This window comes from Theobroma cacao, chromosome 4 (assembly GCF_000208745.1).
Source record: "Theobroma cacao cultivar B97-61/B2 chromosome 4, Criollo_cocoa_genome_V2, whole genome shotgun sequence".
NCBI classification, from domain to species: domain Eukaryota; kingdom Viridiplantae; phylum Streptophyta; class Magnoliopsida; order Malvales; family Malvaceae; genus Theobroma; species Theobroma cacao.
In genome coordinates this window covers 30,064,935-30,087,711 of record NC_030853.1, presented here as the reverse complement: position 1 = coordinate 30,087,711, position 22,777 = coordinate 30,064,935, and the positions used below count along the sequence as shown (strand labels likewise).

At 34.5% G+C, this 22,777-nt stretch overlaps 5 protein-coding genes across 6 annotated transcripts; 4 read left to right on the top strand and 1 right to left on the bottom strand.

Annotated features, from left to right (window-relative positions):
* On the bottom strand, positions 134–5,090 carry LOC18603415. Its single transcript, XM_007035377.2, has 8 exons — positions 4,682–5,090; positions 3,051–3,461; positions 2,652–2,772; positions 1,895–2,204; positions 1,545–1,617; positions 1,058–1,148; positions 891–970; positions 134–568 (listed from the first exon to the last, which is right to left on the bottom strand). The coding sequence occupies exons 1-8, from the start codon at positions 4,736–4,738 to the stop codon at positions 434–436; spliced, it is 1,278 nt and encodes a 425-aa protein (XP_007035439.2). The 5' UTR covers positions 4,739–5,090; the 3' UTR covers positions 134–433.
* LOC18603414 lies at positions 6,074–8,346 on the top strand. Of its 2 annotated transcripts, XM_018118748.1 has the most exons (4): positions 6,074–6,321; positions 6,741–6,854; positions 7,118–7,226; positions 7,969–8,346. In XM_018118748.1, the coding sequence occupies exons 3-4, from the start codon at positions 7,130–7,132 to the stop codon at positions 8,091–8,093; spliced, it is 222 nt and encodes a 73-aa protein (XP_017974237.1). In that variant the 5' UTR covers positions 6,074–6,321; positions 6,741–6,854; positions 7,118–7,129; the 3' UTR covers positions 8,094–8,346. The 2 variants fall into 2 exon arrangements, with proteins under 2 accessions (XP_017974237.1, XP_007035438.1); XM_007035376.2 differs by lacking the exon at positions 6,741–6,854 and having other exon boundaries at positions 6,076–6,321.
* LOC18603413 lies at positions 11,109–11,857 on the top strand. The gene has a single exon (XM_018119287.1). The coding sequence runs from the start codon at positions 11,174–11,176 to the stop codon at positions 11,603–11,605; it is 432 nt and encodes a 143-aa protein (XP_017974776.1). The 5' UTR covers positions 11,109–11,173; the 3' UTR covers positions 11,606–11,857.
* On the top strand, positions 13,889–20,184 carry LOC18603412. The gene is made up of 8 exons (XM_018119136.1): positions 13,889–14,107; positions 14,371–14,562; positions 14,636–14,801; positions 15,138–15,535; positions 18,837–19,085; positions 19,207–19,401; positions 19,490–19,655; positions 19,778–20,184. The coding sequence occupies exons 1-8, from the start codon at positions 13,889–13,891 to the stop codon at positions 20,182–20,184; spliced, it is 1,992 nt and encodes a 663-aa protein (XP_017974625.1).
* LOC18603410 (heavy metal-associated isoprenylated plant protein 20) lies at positions 21,307–21,969 on the top strand. Its single transcript, XM_007035372.2, has 3 exons — positions 21,307–21,400; positions 21,486–21,567; positions 21,673–21,969. The coding sequence occupies exons 1-3, from the start codon at positions 21,368–21,370 to the stop codon at positions 21,936–21,938; spliced, it is 381 nt and encodes a 126-aa protein (XP_007035434.1). The 5' UTR covers positions 21,307–21,367; the 3' UTR covers positions 21,939–21,969.

Genomic DNA, 22,777 nt, shown 5'->3' with positions numbered 1-22,777 from the left:
CTCTTGTTTCAGACCATAGTTCATTGACTTGCCACATGGATGCTGTGCTAGTTTGTGATCATCACAGGCAAATTGATAACTGGACAAGAAATGAATGATGGGAGTGATACGAGTCAGAATGCTAGATCTTGGGAAAAAAGAAAAGAAAACCAACTCTATTATTCATAGGCCATTTTTGCTTCAGTAAAATTATAATACAACTCTCCTTACTGCTGTTACAAACAATTTCAACCTAATACTACAGAATAAATGGAAAAAGGATTGTCCAATATTTAGCACCAGACTACCCCTTTCTTCCATGGCATCATACCATGGAAATAGATAAAAACTTTATTCTTCTTACTTGAATACTTCAGCAACAAATGTATGTACACCTAAGGCCTCAGTAAATAAGTAGCATCAAATGTATGGACCTTCTCGTTCTCCAGATCCGTCACACCGGGTTAGAATTTTGGGCTACCTGAACTCGCCATCCAAAACAGTAGATATACAATGAATTGAGTGTCACTGCTATCCCCAAACTTAACACTCCCGAAAGCAGTATAGAGAAAACAGCCTTCAGATGGAGCTGCAAAGACATTGAAATGCCTTGATCACAATTAGTTCGGAAAAAACTATTTCAAGCAAATAATTTGAATTATCTCCAACAATAACACTTCAAGTTTCAGTTCCTGGATGTATTCTCAGCTACATCCTTCAGTAAAAAGCATTCAAAACATATCTATTGATACACTTATGAGAATTGCTTTAAAAAAGATGCTAGTTTGAGAGAGAGAGAGCGAGGTGGGGGACATCAACACTAAACAGTAGAGGATAGAACAAGCCATATGTCATCATGAAATTTAGTAGATTGAGCAGAATAATATAGAATACTTTTAATTATTGCTCACCACAGAATAGAATATATGGGCATTCAATGCCACAAGTGTGAATTCAAGAGCTGCAAAGGTCCATATGTACTCCTTGATTGCTGCAAGCCAAACAAGACAACATTAAGACAATCACAAGTCACAACTCATACAGAAACAGAAACGTGATTTCTGAGGCTCAGCCAGACCTAATAAGACTGCAAAGATAGATGCTAAGAGGCCCAGGGTTAGCGCAAATGGTGCGGCGATCATAAGTGCTTGGGTCTTCATTTGTTGAATCTACAAAATGATAGGCATAAAATCAAAATTGTCAAGCTAGCGAGGATGATGATCTGATATAGAAAGCCATGTGTTGTATAAAACTATAGGTGAGAGAGAGAGAGATATAATTCAGGGGCCATAAAACAGTGATATTGTAAGTTGGAAGTACAATTATGTATGTTGGAGCAATTTAAAATTTGCACGTGTAGAAGGTTGAAAGGCTAATCTGAAACCAAGTCTTTCCCCAGATCAGTAATAAAAATATTGCTAATAAAATGTTGAATTGCTTAAGTTCAATGTTTACGAATTAGGTTGAGCCGTTAAGTGGACTTAATAGGCTTGGATAACATCCATATCAATAAAATAAAAAGATCATTCTCCAGCTCAAGTTTCTCATAAGGCAAAATGGCATACCAATAGCTGCTCCAGGAAGAAGAAATAGCATATTGTGCTAATTAACACGAGCACCACAAAGTCCTGCCAGGCACTGCATATTTGAGGTAAGTATTTAAATTAGAAAAAGATAAAGAGGCTAATTCTAAAGAAACTCATGCTGTGGAATAATTATTGATGTTATTATTGACTTGCTCAGCTGTGAACTTAGTATCAGTACCACAAAACAGAGTTCTAAAATGAAAAAAAAAATCAATTCAAGCAAGCATTTGAATAGAATGCTATTAGATTCAAGTTCATTATAAAAGTGTCAACAGTTTAAGATAAAAAATAATTAGATGCAAGATAACAAAATTTATAGTTAATACTACCTCACGGACTCTGATGGTAAGCTCTGTGAATTAATGCTCTGCCTATTACCCCTACGACCAGTAGGCACCCGCAGTAAAGTTACAGGTAAGTTCCGCACTTCTTGCCTACATACGTCGCAGTTTTTGTTTCCTTTTGTACTAAACCATTTAACAGCACATGCTTCATGCACAAGTTGTAAGGCACCTTTGCAGCTGCATTCCATTTTGAGTGTATTTCCCTCTTCACATTCATCCAAACAGATTCTGCACACAGCTTCCTCTTCAGGAATCTCCTCATCATTGGTTTCTCCAGGAACAGGATTGATTTGATCTGCATCCTCACAGGAACAGGAAATCAACCTCAAAACCAAGACCAATAAACCAACAATAAATCAAGTCAAAAGTTGAAAATACAGAGTTGCAAGTCTAGACAAATTTTCATGGCTGAATGTACTAGAGTAAGCAGCTCAAATTTTAATATAATTTAATTATAATGCATAAACCAGGCTAATGCGGCAGTTAATCTTGTAGAAGAACTTTTGGTATCTTCTGGAAAATTATATACAACTCATTTGATTCTTTCAACTTTAATTGCAGAAAAGAAAAAACTTAGCTCAGATATTAAACTGCCAAACTATTTGACTCCATTTGCTACAGGATGACTCATGTCAGACAAGTATGAGGACCTATGAGTTGAAGTAACGACAATAAAAAGGAACTTGAATAATGGAGTAAAAAAATAAAAAATTAGTCATTCAGTGCATGTACCAGTACATACCATCGCTATTATCTGCAGAGACATGCTCTTTACAGGTATCAAAAGATGCAGATCTCACTATAACAACATTTCGCCCAGGCACCGACAGGGACCTTGAAACTACAGCATGCTTTGCTCCTTTCTGCATGAAATTTACTGTAACCATCTCAAAATGCTTTTAAATTATTTTTACACAACTTACTTGGAGATTTGTCCCATATAAATTTTGGCTAAAAATTTTGCCTTAGAAAGTGAAAATGTTTTGCTAAAAAAAAATTTGGCTTTTGTAATTGTTGGCATATAGATATGTTAGTACCCAATTTTTTCTCCATTGATTGTTTGGATAAAGTTTTCAACAGCTGCAGCGGACAAAACAATAATTCAAAGTTAATAAAATAGTCAGAACCATATGATACATACATTTGATTTATTCTGTTCACCAGCCATCCTTGCTGAAGCAGGCATGGGAACCGATGGGGACAAATTTGATGCAGGTGTAACAGGCAGAGATGTACATCTTTTCCAATTGAATGGGGATGGAAAACTAGCCATATTAGAACTTTCAGGGCCTGTCTTGCTGTCTGGAGTGAGGAGAGAGCTTCCCTCACCATCAGCTACAACACCTTTTTTCTTGAAACTTAAGCCACGCAAGAAGCCTCCTGATGATGAAGTACCTTTACCGGAACCCAGGGACTGAAGTAAACCTTTTCCACTACGGCTACCAAATCCTAGTGGTCTAGGGGGTATTTGAAGAGATAGATCTAAGCGCCTACCACTCGTTCCAGGTTTAGAAACTTCGCTATCTGAGGGTTCCAGAATTGGAGATTTTGCCTGCAATTAATGAAGGTTTAATTACATTTCCAGTCATTTCTTTAATAAGCCTTTGCAAAAAAATTCAACAGTACAACAAATCATGTGACATCTCTGATCAGAGGGCATGCCAATTACAAACCCAGAATTTGATTCCATTTTCTTTTTCCTGGATTAGTGATAAAATCTGAATATCAGATGCCCTAGATGCAAAACATCTAGAGGCTAGATCCAAATCAGTATTTCATGTAAGTGTTTGGGACATAATCATTGGTCATGCGTGAAAATTAACAGCTCCTAAATTTCAGGTCTTACCTTGAAGAGGCCTCAGTTTGGATCTAAAAAAGAACAAGGTAAACAAAAAGGGAGATGGTTATGACCTTATCACAAAAAGTGTCCTTGCTTAATAATTTACACAATTTTCTTGTTCCCGATCCTATTCTTTCCCTTCGTAAGGAGAAACGAGGGATGCTTATTGCTTTGATTACTTCTAGGCAGAGCTATAACGAAAAGAAAAATAGGGCAAATGTAATGCTCCTAAGTCCTAACAATATGCGTATATATCATATTTCATAATGTTGCCTTTCTAAAAACAGAAAGAAAGAAAGAAAAAGATAACAGTCCCCATTGCCATTGCTAATATGCTCGGTCCAACCATGCAAAGAGAGTTATCCAAAAGAAAAAAAAAATGATATTGCTAGTCATTTCCAATCTAACATAATAATTAGGATATAAAACAATCATGTCACAACATATATACAATGATTAAGGAGACAAACAATTAAAAACGTCACAACATACTCAACAATAAGATAAGATCAAATGCCTAATTATATGTCAGAAGTAAACTTAACTATCAAAACATTTTTTAAGGGAAAAAAAAACTATTTCTAGTTAGCATTCCCTTTAGGCCTTTACCATTACGAGATTAAAAAAACAAAAGAGCATAGAATTAATCAGAAAGGGCTTTTATAAACCACAAACATACAAATGAGACAGAAAAAGACACCCTAAAACATTGAAATTATCAGCAATCTCAGATTATATGACAACACCACTGAAGTAACAAAGGTTTAACTACCAAACTACACAAGCAAAATCTACTTTCAACACAATAAGAAAGCATCACTTAAATTCACACACACAATATTGAACCAAAAACTGAAAACCCTTCAAACCCTTTTCTAAGTATATAAACGTTAAAAGGTAAAAAGAAAAAAAAGAAAGTGATCACGAAGAACCTGAGAAGAACCCTTAGAAACTCCATTGCTGAGAGCTTCAGCTTCAGTTGCTTGCATTGTTTTCTTGGGTAAGCTCCCAAGAAACCCAGGAATAATAATATAAGATAAATGAATAAATCACTGACAATAAAATTAAAAAGAATAATTTGAAAGCAAGCCAACAAAGATTGAGAAGACGAAGGATCAAAAGACAGTGCAAAGCTAGTAATATACGGAAGAATAAATCGAATAAAATATTATTATTTTAAATTATGTTATTGACTAAAATTTCCAATAATTTTGACGAGTTAGAGGGAAATGGGGGGGTTGTGTGGTCTGGTCGGACTGACTTGGGAAGATGACGAGAAACTCTTGTCTGAAAGAAGGACCGTCCCTCTTTCCGTTTCCTTGCCGCTTTGTCATGTCGTCTTTGTTCGCTTTTTCTACAGACTTGCGATTATCGTGAGTTTCCTACTCGCTTTGGATGCTTGCCACGTACACAATGATGTCATTTTTTAAAATTTTATTATTTTAACATTCCACTCCAAAAATTAAAAAATAAAAAATTTTTACTTCCTTAAAATTTTTAAATGGAATAAAATTATAGAAGTACAATAATAGTTTAATCTCGACATTGTCCTTGGTTAGATTAAAATAAAATATTTACATTTAAAAATTATTCTCTCTATCTTTGAATATTTATTTTTTAATTTCATAATTATTATGATAAATTTTTGTTTTTTATGTATTTTATGAAAAATTTGAAATATTTTTATAAAAAAAATATTAAATATTTGTAAAATAATTTTTTAATTTTTCACGTTAGTTTCATGTGAGAGTGGGGATGATATTTATGTAAATGGAGCAAGTGGGAGAGTGGAATAAATTTGGAAGTTATGAGTGGGTCTAGGGTTACAATCATATATTCATTACCCTAAAATTGTTAGGAAAATTCCCATGCCCAAACAAGCCTCTTTTTATATTTAAACTGGTGAAACCCCACTCCACCTAATTTTCTCCCATAAATTTACTTTGTTTGGGAGAAAAAACGACAGGAGAGAAGAATTTGTTTTCCTCTCTTTATATTATGTTTAAAGAGATGGAAAATAGAAAATAATTAATGATTGAATATAAGTGAAAATATGTACCTAATTAATTAAAAAGTGTAGAGATACTCGTAATTTACAAGAATAGATTTTATTTTTCTATCAAATAAAATTATTTTATTTTTTAATGATGTATAAATTAAATAATAATAAATATTTAAACTTTTAACTCATTAATTAATATATAATCTATCTACTTAAAAAATAAAATTTAAACTTTTTTTTAATTATAAAAAAATAATAATAATAATAAAACCCAAGATGTTGCCGTTTCACGTTCTATTTTCCTGTATCCGGTGTTGCGGATTCCCACTGTAAAGTGATTAGGCTGGGAAATGTCATTCCCTTCCGTCACGCAAGGAAAGTAACTCTCTTTTGGGAAGGGAAAGTTATAATTTTTTTTTTACCAAATTGTCCTAGCCATTGCCTGACACTCTCTTCTATTTTCTCCTTCTCATCTTCTTCCTCCTCTCGCCGCTGGTGGAACCTTAGCCGCTCACTTGCACATTTCGGTCAAATTTCACGGCCGAATCCGCCGCTTCTTGTTCTTCTCAGGTAATTATTCATGCATCTCTCATGCATTCCTTTTTTCTTTTTCTGAGAATTAGGACCCTTTTTCTTGAGGAAATTAGGGCTTTTTTTTAATACTTCTTCTTTAAAATGCTTTTGTTGGATATTTGGGTTATTGGAGGTGTGATTTAAGAAGGTGTAGTCATTTTCGTAGATATTTTCTTCAAACAGTTTTGGAAACAACAAAGCTTGGGTACATATTTTGTCCCAAGTTGTGAACTTTCTGCATTTGGTTGTCTGTCTGTCTATTTTCCTATAACAATTCACAATTAGAAGAAAGATGAAATTTTCTGGGAAGAAGATTATTACTGAACAATGGCATTTCCCGTATATCTGTCAACTTTATGTCTGCCTTCAATGTTGACGACAATATTTTGCATCGCCGACTGGGATTCCCTCGGCAGCGTCGGTGGTGGCGGCGGATAGTGAGATGACGGTGCTGTCAGCCGGCTGGACCGCAGTCTCAATTGGTTTATGAGCACACTTCTCTTTCATCCCTCTTCCTCAAGCAGCTCAAGGTCCCTTGTCGTCCCTGAAAATTTTGGATCACAATAGAAGAAAGTTTTTTTTTTTCTTTCTTTTGAGTCAAGTTGGAATCACTTTTTCTAGACAACAAATTCCTAACGATAAGAATTTTGCTTCATATCTGTTTTGCAGTTTTAGTTAAAGTATCAAATATTAGTCTTTGTAATTGACATCTCTGTAGTACAATTTAGCTGGGGCAATATATATAAATATATATTTATTGAAGTTCTGAATGAGCTATTATTATTTTGTGCAGTAAATAGAAAGAATGAGAATAAAGTTTCTTGATTGGTATTTGAAGATTGCGGTTGGTTCAGCTCTAATTGGAGGTTCCATGGAGATGTTCATGATAAAGACTGGCTTCTGTGTGAGAACCCTCCAATTTTTTCCCCTTTCATCTATCTAAGTTGATTCCATTTCAGCATGTTATGGTTCATTCTTCATAAGGAAAAAAAAGGGTAGTTATTGTTTTTCCGTCTGCTCTGGTTGTTGTGGTTTGATGTCTTTATGATTCCTAATTTTGGGTTTGAAGCGATAGTAGTATTTCCATATTATTGTTGTTAAGTTCTGGCTTTATGTTGAAGTTATTTTGATTGTCAATTCAAACTTTTGAACCCAAGGATGATTTTGTTTTGAAATTTTCAAAATTTTGTTATGGTAAGAATGGTTAATTTTGAAGTCTATAAGTCATATGAATGGACACCAAAGATGGTCTGAAATGTGGATCTAAAATCTTATTTCCAAGTCCTAATTTCTTATATTAATGCTATGAGTATGGTCAATTTCATAGTCCTAATAATTTAAAATAATATCTTACTGCTATCAGCTTATCACTGTATAGTTAGTGAAAACAAGCATCAGTGAAAGTTAGTCGTGGTGGAACCTTAACAATTGGTTGAAAGAGATTCGGTTTGAACTGTTATTTGTTACCCCTAAATCTCAGTCGCCTTAGTGTTTAAGGTAAAAGAAGATTGATAAGGTCCCTAACTATTTTGGTGAAAGATCATAGCCTGAGTTTGGCTGTTAAATGGTATGCTATATGGTAATTCATCTTGCCACATTCTGGTCTGTAAGTCTTGATTGAACCTTTAGCTTTGTATGTTGTAGATGACAAGGTGACTGTTCTGGAATCAGAGAAGCGCGCTTGGGAGAGTTCCCCTGAGGCTCAAACAATCAGGGAAGCTCTTAATCCTTGGAGAAATCATGATGCACAAGAAAGGAAAAATTCCTAATAGGGTTACCTCTAGAAATGGGCTCTTCTTACTGTTTTATTTGTTCATGTTCTGAGCATAAAGCTGGTTATACAGCACAATACACTTACTGGCATCAAGAATGAACGTGTTCATCTGAGTTTTGATGTCAGTTCTGAAATAAGTTGAGTAGAAACCCTTTTGATGCCTGTTTTGTAGATCAATTTTACTTATTGATAGGCCAATTTTGGAATGAATTTAGTCATGCAACTTGACTGGTGTGCCATTTGCCTTATATTTGGCTATGATTTTTTAAATTTACAAATCTATTTATTCATTAATATAATCAAATGTTTTAGACTGATAATGTGTAAGAGATGAATGGAATATGGCTGATTTGATTACAATCTGCTTTGAGGACATTTGCCTAAAGGATTAACTACAAAAATTTTCGAATATGTGATTCATTTTTGTAACAGAGTCTTGATAGGAACAAAAAAGGGAAAAGAATTAAACAATTCATCAACAAGCTGGAATTTCTTATACGATTTGTTTGTAGTGAAGAGCATCAATACAAATAAGGACATAAAACCATTCTGGTAGTTAAGAATATGACAATCTTATTTGAGCAAGTGAGTTGTCACCAGTTTTCCTTGAGATAGTTCTAGCGGATTTGTGTATTCATTGTTTGTATGTCCAAGTAGGCAAATTGATTGGCTATTCCCAAAATATTATCTTATAGTATTAGTTATACTCTTCCAGAGGAATCTAAGCAATTGTCATCCTAAATTCATTCTTGCACTTTGCTTATATACATTGCATGGCTGTACAAGTATCATTACCTGATGTTGCAAAACTATCATTACCTGATGTTGCAAAACTACTCCATAACAGAGAATCAGAGACTAGTTTTGATCTTCTGATATTTGTTTATATGATCCCCAAACATTGACATGGATGATTTCTTCTAGCATGTGGATCTTGCTAGCTATTATCACTACTCATAGACCGTGGATTCTGACATGATTATGTTAAGAGAAACTTTGGATTTGTCCCTAGAAGGTTATGTGATTCTCAATGAGTAAACAGAATATTGTTATTTTTTAACATCAGTGTTCTTCAAGTGGGTATGACTGCTAATTTGCTTCATTTGTTCATCCTGATCTGTCATCTATTATTTCTCAAAAAGTGCCAAGGAAGGTTGAATTAACAATCAAGGATAGCATCACACTTTAGAAGGAGTCAAATGGGGAGGATCATTTGGTGGTTGCTGGTTGCACATCAGTGCCTAACAGCCGCAGCTAACTCTTATTAGGAGGAGATGCAGGTAGAGAGCCAGAGTCTTTCTAGCACCTTTTTGCTGTTTCTTTTGCCCTTTCATAAATGAACAAACAGAAGGCAGGAAGGGATGATGTCAGTATAACATATGTTGGGCATATGATCATGAAAAATCCTCCTGCTTAACAAGTAATGCTGTAAGGAGCAAAGTTGCTTAGCGACCCTTTTAAGCACTCGTTTCATTGAGAGTGTTGTAATCAAGAAGCAACCAAATTACAGGATTTTGATCATGAATCTCATCCTCCCCAAACTCCAATAACTATACCTAGACTTAATATTCATAAATCAAGACCACTTGACAGTAGTGAACTTTTACCTCTCTATTCTTTGAGTTCCATTGGTATATATATTTCAACCCCGTTTCCAATTTCATCATTTGTGTGTACTGTTTACTAATTCATCTTTTTGAATAAAGTGAGTGATGATCTGAACATACATAGTTTCTGAAATTGACACAGTTCCAAACAGGCTCAACGTTCAGTCCTTTCTTTTTTCTAATATTTTGACCTCAGACATGCAGACAACATGTCGCCAAAATATAGTCTTGAAAGAAAAAGAAAAGAGTGGGAAGCATCCGATCTTAAGCTGAGTGCTGCTGCCTCCAATGAAAAGACTTTTAGTGCTCATCACATCGAAAAAAATGTTGAAGCCGTGCGTCGGTAGAATCCAACAGCTAATATGTCCAACCAAAGAAGTAGTAAACAAAGTTTAATCGTTTTATAGTACATAACAAGAACACAAGTCAAGGGTACTGTTCCATGGAATTCTCAACTTTGCCCTCAGCAAGAGCAAGCGTATCAACTTGGAGTTCCTAATCGCAAAGGGTCTTCGAGAAATGATTGCCTAAATTCAATTCCACGAGTGTTCGACAATGGTGGTCAGTGGCCCGAGCTCTCTGTTGCTTGAGAGAAGTTAAAATATCACTGTAAAACCACTGTTTATATATTCAACCAGAACTTATTGCATGGAATGTGGAACACTTTACCGTCCTTTGGACGGTTGGTAACCGTAGTGCCTTAAACAGGTCGCTAAATTAGGAGAGATGCGATGGGGAATTAAGGCGGTACAATGAGTCATCCTAGCATCACACAAAGCTCCTTGCTGGTACAAGTTGAAACAGTACTACTTCTAGATTAATTACCTTTGTTCTGATTCACGGGGTTTGGAATAGACACGCAATAAATGTGATTCTGATTACTGATATAATCTTTGTTTATGGACATAGTCATCCAATATCCTTTGCTTTAATTATTGCATTTCATGACTTACCAGTCCAACATATTCCAAGTGGTTTTTTATTTAGTTGATTAGGGTCTGTTTAGTCCCATCTGAAATGGTCCCTGGAATTAAATTCTAGAATACAAAAGCCTGTGCTGATGGGTCATGGATGTGCAACGAATAAGCAAATTCTTTCTCTTTTCCACCTCTTTTCCAAGCCTCCATGGACCAAGAATTCAAAAATCGACTGGCTGGTTTTCTTCTCTCTCTCTCTCTCTCTCTTTCGTGTCAAAAGGAGCTATAGACCATGACTTGAGAAAAGAGCAATGGATGGATGACATGAAACCCACCAATAAAAATGGATTTTCAAGCGAGAACCTAACACCTTTTAAGAAGAAAGGTGAAATGTATGGGCGTAGTCAATGCTCATCAATGACAATAACTTATTCACCGAAACGATATAAATATGAATAAACACTAGACAGAAACAGCATAGCTTTACCTAATGAGAAATTTTTTTTAAAGTCTTAATAGAACAGTGACGACCACTCTATTTACTTTTCTCTATGTACTATAGCTTTGCATACATGGACAACAAGAACGGAATAGTGGATGTTACTTGCTTCCTCCTTGTCGAAGACAGCGGGGACTCTGAGCTGGACTGTGAACCCATCATCCAGCAGTGCCACAACATGGATGTAGGCATAGCTGCTGATGAAGATGATGCAGAGTCATGCAGCTGTGACACAAGTGAGAGACTCGACGATTGTTATGAAGTTCTTCAACTTGATGGCGACCAAGATTTCAGTGATTGGGATGAGCCTGCGGATGGTTGGAGCAGTTGCGAGATGTGGTCTATAGATGAAGCCTTGGGATATGCATCAGCCGAGGAGGGAGAAGAGGAACCGAGGTTTGATATCAATTTGTGCGGAGAGGTAATGGATGGTATGGAAGACAGGCTCTTCTGGGAGACTTGCATGGCAGTTGGATACCCTTGAATGTTGCTTCTTTTTTCTTCTTCTTCGTGTTCTTCTTTTTAATTATTTTGAGACTGATAAGACAAGAATATATCTGCTGCACTTTTCTTTCTTGAAGAAAAGAGAGATTGCTTCCAACAGATTGCCTATAGAATCGAAAAAATGCATACAATTATCATTGAGTTAAATATTTGTAAATATTATTTTATGTTCGAGTGCAAAAACAACTTTGTAAATTATATTTGTCTAAACTTTAGATTAGTGGGTTGGTTATATGTATCATGTTTTGCCTATTAAGAATTGTCTATTAAATCATATTTGCCTAATGAGAATTGTAAATAGATGGGTCAATAGCATTCAAATGGTTACTTATGGGATCAAACTATCATAAACCCCCAGTTTCATCATATAGCAACCATGATATCACGCCCCAAAAATAATTTATTAATAATTATAAGTAAATTATTATTAATATTAATTATGTGAGGTGAAAAGGTTGGATAGAAAGAAAATTTAAGAAAAATTGGAAAGAAAAGGAAGAAGATTGGACCATTTTGAATGGAGCAAAAGGGTGCAATGCCAAACCCAATCTCAAAATTAATTTTCCATTAAGTCAATTAATCTTATCAACAGAGCAAATGGGTAATGGGATATGGGTCGTTATTTAAATACAAATTAAATGGGTAATGAACGAATAGTTGTAACCCGACCCATTTATGACCTATTGGAACTCATTCAAACTCGTTGATTATTTAATTACATATTTTTGAGGATTTTCAAACAAGAATAATTTAAAATTAAAAGAAGAGAGCCTTAATTATTGACTAATTTTATTACTAATTTGACTTCCTATATATTTTTTGATTTAATATTTAAAAAATTGCAGTGATATTGACTCGGTTAAGTGTATGGTCATTAGTTACTATAATAACTTTATATTTTTTTCATGAGGAAATATAATATGTAAGATTCGGCAAACAACTCCCTTTTATTTTAAAAGAAACTGAAATTTATAATTAGATATATTGCAGCCAATAACACCAAAAGTTTATGTTTGTGTTCATGTTTATCCTTTTCACATGAATTTACCCAGAAAAATTAAGTAAAGCACAGTAAAAAAAAATATTTTCCTTTAATAATTATCAATTGATAAAAATTTGAAATTCATATATTCAAAAAAATTCAAACTTAATAAAATGTTCAAGTTCAATAAAAGATTCATCAGATTTTTTTTTACTTTTTAATTCATATAAATAACTAATTAATTAATTTAATTCTCTAAAATTTAATTAATTTATTAATATCATATTCTTAGTAAAATATTTATAAATCAAACCTTACAACGTTATTTTTTAAAAATTTTAATAAATACTTTCTCGTATATACTAAACGTTATAACATTAACTTCTTATCATTAATTTAATATCCAACAATTATGATTTTAAAAAATTAAAATGATGAAACAAACGACTTTGTCTTAAGTATAAAATCTATAAATAAAATAATACAAAAAAGGTAAAATAAAATATTAGTCGATATTAACCCTAATTTCGAACTATCTTTTCATTGAGGTCAGCTTGATAAATTAAAAGATTAGGATTTCGTAATAGAATTAGTAACATTTGTCACTCATGATGGTGTAGAAAAGCTTGGTGGATGCAACTAATCTTTCAGTCTTCTTTGTCAAACATATATATAAATTGCTTTTACCTATTCTATTTTTTTTTTTACTCTTTATTTCAAGTCTATACTCCATAGTCCTACATGAGATTTCCACATTTTGGTTGGAAGGATTGGTTCAATTGGTTAACAACTACCATTTCTTTTTCTTTTTTGCTTAATTTATTTTTTTTCGAAGTTTATTTTTAATGATGAAGAACTAATTTTATAATAAATAAATCTTTGAATCTTTCAATATTATGAAATCATTTCAGGATGACCGTGTAATATTTTTTTTTATAAATAAATAAAAAAATTTAATGGCTTAACGCCAATACCTAATACCTGCATTTGTAAGTACTACTTGAGTTCAAATTGTTAATTTATGGGTTTAATCCGTTATGGTGCAGCCACATCTCAACTAATACAGTGAATAAAAGTCAAATATTCTGAAACTTTTGACCCTAGACATTAAAATTGAGGCTTTTTATCCATTTTTAAAGCGGGGTGATTAACTGCTCGCAGTGAGGAGAAGGTCATCAACTTTGTATATAAGGATGCAATGTCTTAGCTCAAAAATGCAGCAAAATTTAAAGAGACAGAAGCTCAGAAAGAGATCAAAGAGAGAGAGAGAGAGAGAGAGAGATGAAGAATAGTTTGGTTTTCTCGTTGATTTCTCTGATAGGATTGAGTGGATTTGTGGGAGTACTATGCCAAGGAGGGGCGTTGTGCAATAGCTTTTATGAGACGAGTTGCCCCCTTGCTGAGCATATTGTTCAAAGCATCACTTGGAAATATGTTGCTAGCAATTTTACTTTGCCTGCAAAATTTCTAAGAATGCATTTTCATGATTGCTTTGTCAGGGTAACTACACTAACACTCATATCTCATGTAGTATCTGCTCCGTATTACCATGTTCTTTAACATTAATTCTTGGTGTATCACTGAAACTTAAAACATTTGTAAGATCAATGTTAAAAACCTTCAAATTTGATGTGTATGCTACTGATATTTTCAGTATTTTGCATGCGAGAAGATTCCCATTATTTTCCAGCATTCATCAATCTGTGCTTCCAAATTAGTAATATAGTTCTAGTTTGAGACAGTGATTTTGGCTTGTTTCTTAGGGTTGCGATGGCTCAGTGCTGTTGGATTCTACAGCAAATAACTCAGCGGAAAAGGAGGCAATTCCAAACCAATCCTTGGCAGGATTTGATGTTATTGATGAGATCAAGAGCAAGCTAGAGGAGACATGTCCTGGAGTAGTCTCTTGTGCGGATATCTTAGCTTTAGTAGCTAGAGACTCGGTTTCCTTCCAGGTAAGTTTCAGTATTCATTACTTAAGCAGTTAACAGTACTAATATGATGACCAACTGAATATGTAATTTTCAGTTTGGAAAGCCATTGTGGGAAGTGCCAACAGGGAGAAGAGATGGAACCATTTCCAGAGCTTCCGAGGCTCTTGCCAACATTCCTTCACCTTTCTTCAACTTCGCCACCCTGAAACAATCTTTTGCCAACAAAGGCCTTACAGTTCAGGATCTTGTTGTTTTGTCAGGTAAAGTCTATATAATTTTGAGAAACTAGAAACACAAAAGCAACAGGGCTTGCTCCCATGCAAGTGTCTGCTGCAGCTACTTTGCTTGGCCGCAGCCTGAAATTCCAACTAAAGACTTCAGAGAAAGTTAGCTTTAATTAAACAACTCTCTTTTACCTGCACCAATCACAGAATTTCAGAAATATAAGTTAATGTCAAAGAGCTTAACAAAATTCTATTTTAACACCAAGCCCATCAAAATGTTTTGACGTGCCACAAAAAGGAAAAAAAAGAAAAGAAACTAATCCCTAATAAAATAGATAGAACTGGTCTAACCTGGAAGGAAAACTTGGTCAGGTGGACACACTATTGGAGTAGGACATTGCAATTTCTTCAGCAACAGGCTATACAATTTCACAGGAAAAGGTGATGCAGATCCATCTCTAAACTCAACTTATGCTGATTTCTTGAAAACAAAATGCCAAAGCCTCTCAGACAACACAACTATAGTGGAAATGGACCCTGGAAGCTCCCTATCTTTTGACAACAATTACTTCACAATCTTGAAGCAAAACGAAGGTCTCTTCCAATCTGACGCCGCCCTATTAACAGACCAGGGCTCTAGCAATATTGTTGATGAGATGCTTAATTCGAAAACATTCTTCACTGAATTTAGACAATCAATGGTAAGGATGGGGACAATTGAAGTGCTTACAGGAAGTGCAGGAGAGATCAGAAAAAAGTGTACTGTGATCAATTCCTGATGATGGCAAGCTGTCGTGCTTTTGAAGTCTGGGGTTCTTCAAGTTCAAGTATTTTCAAAAGGAAAAGTTGTTCCTTTGTTTCAAATCATGTGAAAATAATTTCAATGTTTTTCCCTTTGAAGTAGCTATCAAAGTCTTGTTTAATAACTAGTTACAATTTGTTTGGGTTTCATGTTCCATGGAAATAAACATATTTCAATGATTGGCTCGATTCAACTTTTTTATATATATTTGACTTAAAAAGTCTTCCAATATTATTGAATCAACTAGAGAAGTTGTCTAACAAATATAATAATAACCTCTTTAGAAAAAAACAACTCATTAATTATAAGTTTACCAAGCTTTCTTTCCCTTGTTTCCATGGGAGCTGGAGCAAGGTTTGCGGCTAACCCTATAGCTTGATAGCTAATTAAGCGTCTAAGCCTCCATTACCATATGCCTATCTTGTTAAGTTAAACGCTGCATTTTGCAATGACAAGTTTCTTACATTCTAACCCGACATACCTCTGGGTTTCATTATTGCTCGGGTGATCATCACCTTGCACTTTTCTTGTTTCTTGCTTGAATTACATGATTAATTAGAGTAAGCAGCAGTTGTTATTCCATGTGCTGCAGGAGTGAGATGCTTCATTTTCTGTTGGATTCAGCTGGTGGCAACGCATCTGAAAATGATGTCATTCATGATACAATTACAAGTTAAAAAAACTAGAAGAAGACCATGAATGACCTGAAACTGTCCGCTGCTCCGATGTCATCGCCTTGGCCGCGCGAAATGCTGTTTCCTTTGGTGGTTAATTTACAAATGAAGTTACGTATACCTTACTCAAGTCGAGATGGCAGGTCAGAGATTACCCGAAAAAGCCCTTGGACAGCTTTGCATCCATGGTAAAAGCCATGGCTGTGGTGGTGAGGACAAATAAGACATCTCTCTCGATGATTATGTCGGGTATTATATTCTAGGATTAGATACATGTAATCAGATTCGATCTTAACGATGAAATACATATTTAACATATTAATCATCCAACTACTTACAAAAGTGGGGATGCACCCTGGGAACTAAATCCAAATTTCAGCAACATTTGGAAGAATTTCAGAGAACCCTCATGTTTTCTTAGCTCGTTTTGCACAATCATTGATGAAAAAAAAAATGAGTGTCATGCATCATGCCTCCAGGAGATAATGAATCGAGAGATTCGGAAAAAGGCTTAAACTTTAAAATAAGTTTTTGTATTATACTCGTTTATTTAATTAAATCCTTTATTATTATTACATTCAAACAAACTTCTAAATTTTTACTTAAAATTAAATCTTAATAAAAAATTAATCGTTCGCAAATTCAATATCAATTTATATTTTTTATTTACATGACATATGACATGATTTGATAACATAATTACAAGATAAAATCACAATCAAAATTAATTTCTAACCGTTAATTGATCGTAAATCACCAATAAAAAGATAATTTTGAAATAAAAATATGATTCTGTGCATCCGAAGAAATGATTCCATAAGTATCACTTAATTGATGATTTTAAGGGCTGGTGTTGATTAAGGCCAGCCTGAAGTGCAAGGAGAAATGTCAAAATCAAGGAATATTGCTTTATGAGTTTGATATTGGTGAATGTTTCTAAATTTAGAGGGGCCTGCATCCTTCCCCTTATAGTACACAGAATATAGTATATATAAATGCATGTAATAAATCTCAGTTCAAAATAGACTGACCAAGAAATGAGAATACATAAATGGCATTTTCAGGATTTGACGAATATTGGGAGTTGGAATATCTACATCGTGACAGGCACAAAACGAAATTCTAATTGTGTAGAGAATATTCGTACTAAAGCTTAAACAAGTTAGTGGAGACTTATTGGGTTAGACTTCCATTCGAGAAATCTAAAAGAAGATCAAGAGACTGAATGCTAAATGTCTAACCCTTTATTATAGTTTCCAAAAAGAAAAATTAAATCTAATCCTTTATTAAAAGCGTATTTAAAATAAGCTAAACACCGTACGCGAGTCCAAATACGAAAAATATATATTGATAATGTTATAACCAAAATTTTGCATCGAGTCCCAAGGGCAACTCTCTCTGACTCTCTCCACCCTGTCTTTCTTTAATGAAACAAGGCACATGTCATTGCTAGTGTAAATAATTTAATCAATCAGTATAAAGACCACAGCACTAATCCCTGGGTAATTACAGCCTGTCCACTTCGTCTCTATAGCCCATTGGATTCCGGAATGTCATTGAAATTTTAAACAAGGAAATTTTGTCTCTTGGAGGTGTGAAACAAAGTGATAAGATCATGAGACTTCGTCCAAGTACAAACCAAGAAGAAGTATTAAGTAGAGAGAGGAGCAGAGCTTGCAACTTGCACTGCAATTGCATGACATGACTCTGAGCAAATTTACCCTAAATTCGAAGGAAGAAACCAAGGATTTGAGCAAATGACCGCCGGGAATCAAGGTGCCGCGCACTGCCACCCTCGTCACAGTTGTGTTTATGTGTATATAATATTTGTGTAAACGGTTCACCGTGATATCATCCATGTTTTAGGGAACATTAATTTCAGATAAATTTTTCCTTTCTTGGTCTGGAAACGGATTTATGGTTATTTTCAAAGAATCAATTAATTGCTTCTAAAATCTCTGTGAAAAACCCAGTTTTATTTTTACCGTAAATTGATAAATTGTTGTTGTTCATTATAAGTTTGTAACTTATAAGTATTTTCGACAAAATATTTTTCGTCAATTCTACGAAATATTTAATTTTATCTAAATTTTGAGAAGAGAAATTATTGATTTTTTTAAAATGTGAGATTCGGGTATTTATCAATTTCACAAAAGCAAAGAGAAAGTTTGTGTTCATTCTTTATTACATATAAGTGCAAATAATTGGAGCTCGGATTCCTCAATTGGGTTGTCACCCTAAAATGTTGATAAATTATTGATTAAAAAAATAAGGTCAAATGAATGAATTAGTTCTTAAAACTGGAGGTGGCCACGGCCTGATCCAGTCTCATCTGGTTTGTTTAATTGGGAAGGTTCAGTTTGAATAATGGAGAGTTTCAAGATATATAGTTAGATTGGCTTTGGAGGAATAAAAAAAAAAAAGTGGGGGGGTCATTGACAAAACCCTCAATCTAAGGTTGAGGTTGATTTTAATATTGTTATACTATCGTCCTAGCACATCCATTTCCTTGTCTATATAAAGGAAACTATCTCGAGTTGTTAAGCACTCAGCTCGATTGTGTTTTGATCTTTTCTTCTTCAATTTTGATTCTAAAATCCGGTGAAAATGAAGGCTGGATATAGCATTTTCGTTCTCTTTGTTTCTCTTGCTTTGTTTGGAATAGTTGAGGTTTGCAATGCACGTGGTGCGCATGGGTTTAGTAACCTGAGTTACAACTACTATAGGAGAACTTGCCCACGGGCTGAGAAGATTGTTAGAGGCATCATCCGGGAAAGAGCCCGGACTAATCCAGCTTTGGGTGCTAAACTTATCAGGATGCAGTTCCATGACTGCTTTGTTAGGGTAACCAATACAAAAATTTATTTCAAAACAATGTGCTTTTCTTGGTTTCTTAGGAAGCCAAGCCAAGTACTGACTCTATTTTTGTTTCTTCTTTTGGTGATGAACATGTTTGTTATGTTAGGGATGTGATGCATCTGTGCTGCTGGACACAGTCAATAGCAGTTTTCCGTCTGAGAAGAAAGCAGTTCCTAATCTATCTTTGTCTGGTTTCGACGTGATCGACGACATCAAGACTGCACTCGAAAAAGCTTGCCCAAAGGTTGTTTCCTGTGCTGACATTCTTGCCTTGGCAGCTCGTGATGCAGTTTCTGCCCCGGTAAACACCCAATTTCTAAAGTGAACTATACAATGCAGCAGCAAGTATATATAATTAGTAACATTTCAAATCTTTTGTTATATTACAGTTTGGGAGGCGCCTCTGGGACGTGCCTCTTGGAAGGAGAGACGGTAGAATTTCCCTTGCATCTGAGATCAATGGAAACATCCCTGGACCCTCTGCAAATTTCAGCAGCCTGTTGCAAACATTCAACAAGAAAGGTCTTGATGTTAATGATCTCGTAATTCTTTCAGGTATAAGTTTCCTTTCTGATTTGCCTATTTATACACGCACAAGCATGTTCCTATGTTGACAAAAGCTTGCCTTAGTGGCATGCATGTGACATTCGAATAAATCTATGAATTTCCCTGAACAGGTGCACATACCATCGGTGTTTCTCACTGTGGAGCTTTCTCAAGGAGGCTTTACAACTTCACCGGCAAAGGCGATGCTGACCCTAGCTTGGACCGAACATACGCCATCTTCCTGAGAAAGCAGTGTCCCAACCCCGCAAGTCAGACAATCACTGTGGAAATGGATCCTGGAAGTTCACTGAAATTCGACACGCATTACTACGACGTCTTGCTGCAAAACAAGGGGCTTTTCCAATCCGATGCTGCACTTCTTACAGACGGGCACTCGAGAGGGTTGGTGACTACGTTACGAAGAAAACGTTCATTTTTCCCTGCCTTTGCGACATCAATGATGAAGATGGGAGCCATTGAAGTTCTCACTGGAAATGCAGGAGAAATCAGGGCAAACTGCCGTGTTGTCAATCCATGAAAAGGATTGCATTTGCATTCCAATCACTTGCATTGTTGTATTGCATTCAAGATTCTAGAGAAAGAATATGAATTAATACAACAATAATCGAATAAACTTTTTAAGCAAATTAATCATGTGTACTATTTTGCTGCAATGTAATAAACTGACTCAGAACTCAGAAAAGTTAATTCATTGTAGGCATTTTTTTGCCTATATTCATCCTCCATTTTGCAAGCTTTTTTAGCTGTTTCTTGCCAAGCTGTTTCATTGCCCCATTTTTCAGTTATCCCATATTGAAAAATTAATTAAATATAATTTACGGACAGTCCAAAAATCCAAATCATATTAAAAAATTATAACAATGTTTATTCCAAGTAGCACATGATTTCATCAATTACAACATTATCTCTTTTTTGTATTGTACTTTTCCTTCCATTTAAGGCATCAATCAATGAACACGTTTTTCCAGTCAACAGCCTTTTTTTTTTTTTTTGCTAAGTTCCTTTGACTTTACACTAGAATTTTCTAAGTTATTATTCCATCTGTTACACCATGTAGTACCTTTCACCATGCTTGGAATTCTCCCTTGATTAATTAAAGCATCCAATTTCTCTCTTGCTTCCTCGTCTCCATACCTACATATTCCAAAAACGTGTCGATTTACTTACATAATTAATAAAATACTAGGTTTTAATCAAATATCATCTTAACAATTCATTGCTCTTCAACATGCAATAAGTTTTTTGTATTAATGTCATTTTTATCGTTGGGTTTTTTATTTGTACTATTAAAATTCAAAATTCAGAATAAAATTATGAGAGAGGAATTTTATTTTTAATTTAATGTAAGAAATTGACTTGACTCCATCCCCTTAACTCGAATTTATGATCTTCATAAAAAAATAATTTAAGATAATTAACAGTCAAATTTCATAGATAGGGCAGTTACTTGGCAAAGGGCAATAAAGGAATTAGAAATTTGGTCCAACTTGATTATTGGGTAATCACTGGGGAAGCGCAAAAGTTATATTCTTTTTATCTTCCCTAAAATTAACTGTTGGTAATTCCCTCTTTGGTATATAACTGCAACCTTAATCATACAAATTCAAAATATTTACTGCCATAAAACCACACCTTCCCCTCCATCTTTTCACATTCCTTTACATGCTTGTGTTTTGATCCCTTCGGTTTTTACAGTTTCAATGGCAAATGAGAAGAAAAAAGATGAAAAAAAGGTAAGACTGTAACATCTCGCCAACCCCATTACATCCATAATTCTACTGGTGGGATTGATTTCTTCTTCCCTTGTTCATTGGAAAGGTAATTGTTGCAGAATTTAAAGTTTCAATGCATTGCAATGCATGTGAAAGAACTGTTGCCAAAGCCATTGCTAAATTGAAAGGTACCCTTTTCTCCAATTTCATGTAAATTTTCCCATGATAAACTTTCATTTATCGGATTGATAATGTTTTTTCTTTTTTTTATCTCGTTCTTTTTGCATATACAGGTGTGGAGAAATTTACGACGGATATGAATAAACACAAAGTTGTAATATCGGGTAAAATCGATCCGCAGAAAGTGTTGAAAAAACTAAAGAAGAAGACGGGAAAGAAGATAGAAATTATGGTTAAAGAGAAAAAAGAAGAGATTTCAAAAGATACAAGTAACGAGAATTGTAAACCGTTTGTAAATTCATTACCGTTGAGTAGGTGTAATGAAGCATTGATGATGATGTTTAGTGATGAGAATCCAAATGCATGTTCAATCTTGTGAAAGAAAATTCATTGCGTCTCAAATTGTATTAGACATTGTGACAAAGTCAAAAGATAAGTTCAGAGATACCAATTGTATTAATGAAATAAAGAAAACAACTTGATTATTTTGGATTGTCTACCTTTTTTGGTTTTTATCCATTAGTTCTTCAAAACATGGACTCAAATGGGACAAATAATATCAAATTTACTAATTTGATAAGTCGATAAGATTCAAGTTATAGATGAGTGATGACCATATTCATTGAATTTTTAAATAAACACATCATCTTGTTATGTATATCTTGAGGGATGATATGATAGAGAATTACTCTTTCTGTCTCTTTTTCTTTATCAATCCATTTTTGTGAAAATGACCAACAAATTTAGACAAAGGTATACATTACAATTGTTATTTAAATAGCTTAAAAAAGCAACCAATTGACTCATTTTTCAATTCTCTTTTCTCCATTAATACCACCATTTCCTGTCTCGAGAACTTACTTTCTCCTCCCTTCTAGTGGTTTCTTTTCTTCTTTGGGAATGGCATAGAGACAACAGCCAATCAAATATCTCCCACTGGCGAACCCTGCCTAACATTGGACTTGGATTTGAAAGCAGAGTGATGGGGTAAATGTTTTAGATATTGCTTTTGGCTTCTTTTCCCTTTGGTTTTGGTACACGCAATGTTATGACGAGGGTCATATCTTTTGCACCGCCCATTGCTTCGTTGAAGAAGAGGTGTCAATTGCATACAAACGAAAACCCCACCAGAGTTTTCTTTGCCTTTTGCCAACCTGACTTTCCATGGCTCTTTCCTGCACAAGCACCTTTGCATTTCTACAAACAGTGAAGCCTAAC

What these genes read in the sequence shown, in the direction of transcription:
- LOC18603415 (XM_007035377.2), bottom strand. Translation starts at nt 4,738, where the DNA reads ATGCAAGCAACTGAAGCTGAAGCTCTCAGCAATGGAGTTTCTAAGGGT. An exon ending in GTGAACAGAATAAATCAAAT is followed by an intron (nt 2,773 to 3,050) that starts GTATGTATCATA and finishes AATTTCATGCAG; the next exon opens with AAAGGAGCAAAGCATGCTGT. An exon ending in TATCTTTGCAGTCTTATTAG is followed by an intron (nt 971 to 1,057) that starts GTCTGGCTGAGC and finishes TTTGGCTTGCAG; the next exon opens with CAATCAAGGAGTACATATGG.
- LOC18603414 (XM_018118748.1), top strand. Translation starts at nt 7,130, where the DNA reads ATGAGAATAAAGTTTCTTGATTGGTATTTGAAGATTGCGGTTGGTTCA. An exon ending in CATGATAAAGACTGGCTTCT is followed by an intron (nt 7,227 to 7,968) that starts GTGTGAGAACCC and finishes TGTATGTTGTAG; the next exon opens with ATGACAAGGTGACTGTTCTG.
- LOC18603413 (XM_018119287.1), top strand. Translation starts at nt 11,174, where the DNA reads ATGTACTATAGCTTTGCATACATGGACAACAAGAACGGAATAGTGGAT.
- LOC18603412 (XM_018119136.1), top strand. Translation starts at nt 13,889, where the DNA reads ATGAAGAATAGTTTGGTTTTCTCGTTGATTTCTCTGATAGGATTGAGT. An exon ending in TTCATGATTGCTTTGTCAGG is followed by an intron (nt 14,108 to 14,370) that starts GTAACTACACTA and finishes CTTGTTTCTTAG; the next exon opens with GGTTGCGATGGCTCAGTGCT. An exon ending in TGATCTCGTAATTCTTTCAG is followed by an intron (nt 19,656 to 19,777) that starts GTATAAGTTTCC and finishes TTCCCTGAACAG; the next exon opens with GTGCACATACCATCGGTGTT.
- LOC18603410 (XM_007035372.2), top strand. Translation starts at nt 21,368, where the DNA reads ATGGCAAATGAGAAGAAAAAAGATGAAAAAAAG. An exon ending in AGAAAAAAGATGAAAAAAAG is followed by an intron (nt 21,401 to 21,485) that starts GTAAGACTGTAA and finishes TTCATTGGAAAG; the next exon opens with GTAATTGTTGCAGAATTTAA. An exon ending in AGCCATTGCTAAATTGAAAG is followed by an intron (nt 21,568 to 21,672) that starts GTACCCTTTTCT and finishes TTGCATATACAG; the next exon opens with GTGTGGAGAAATTTACGACG.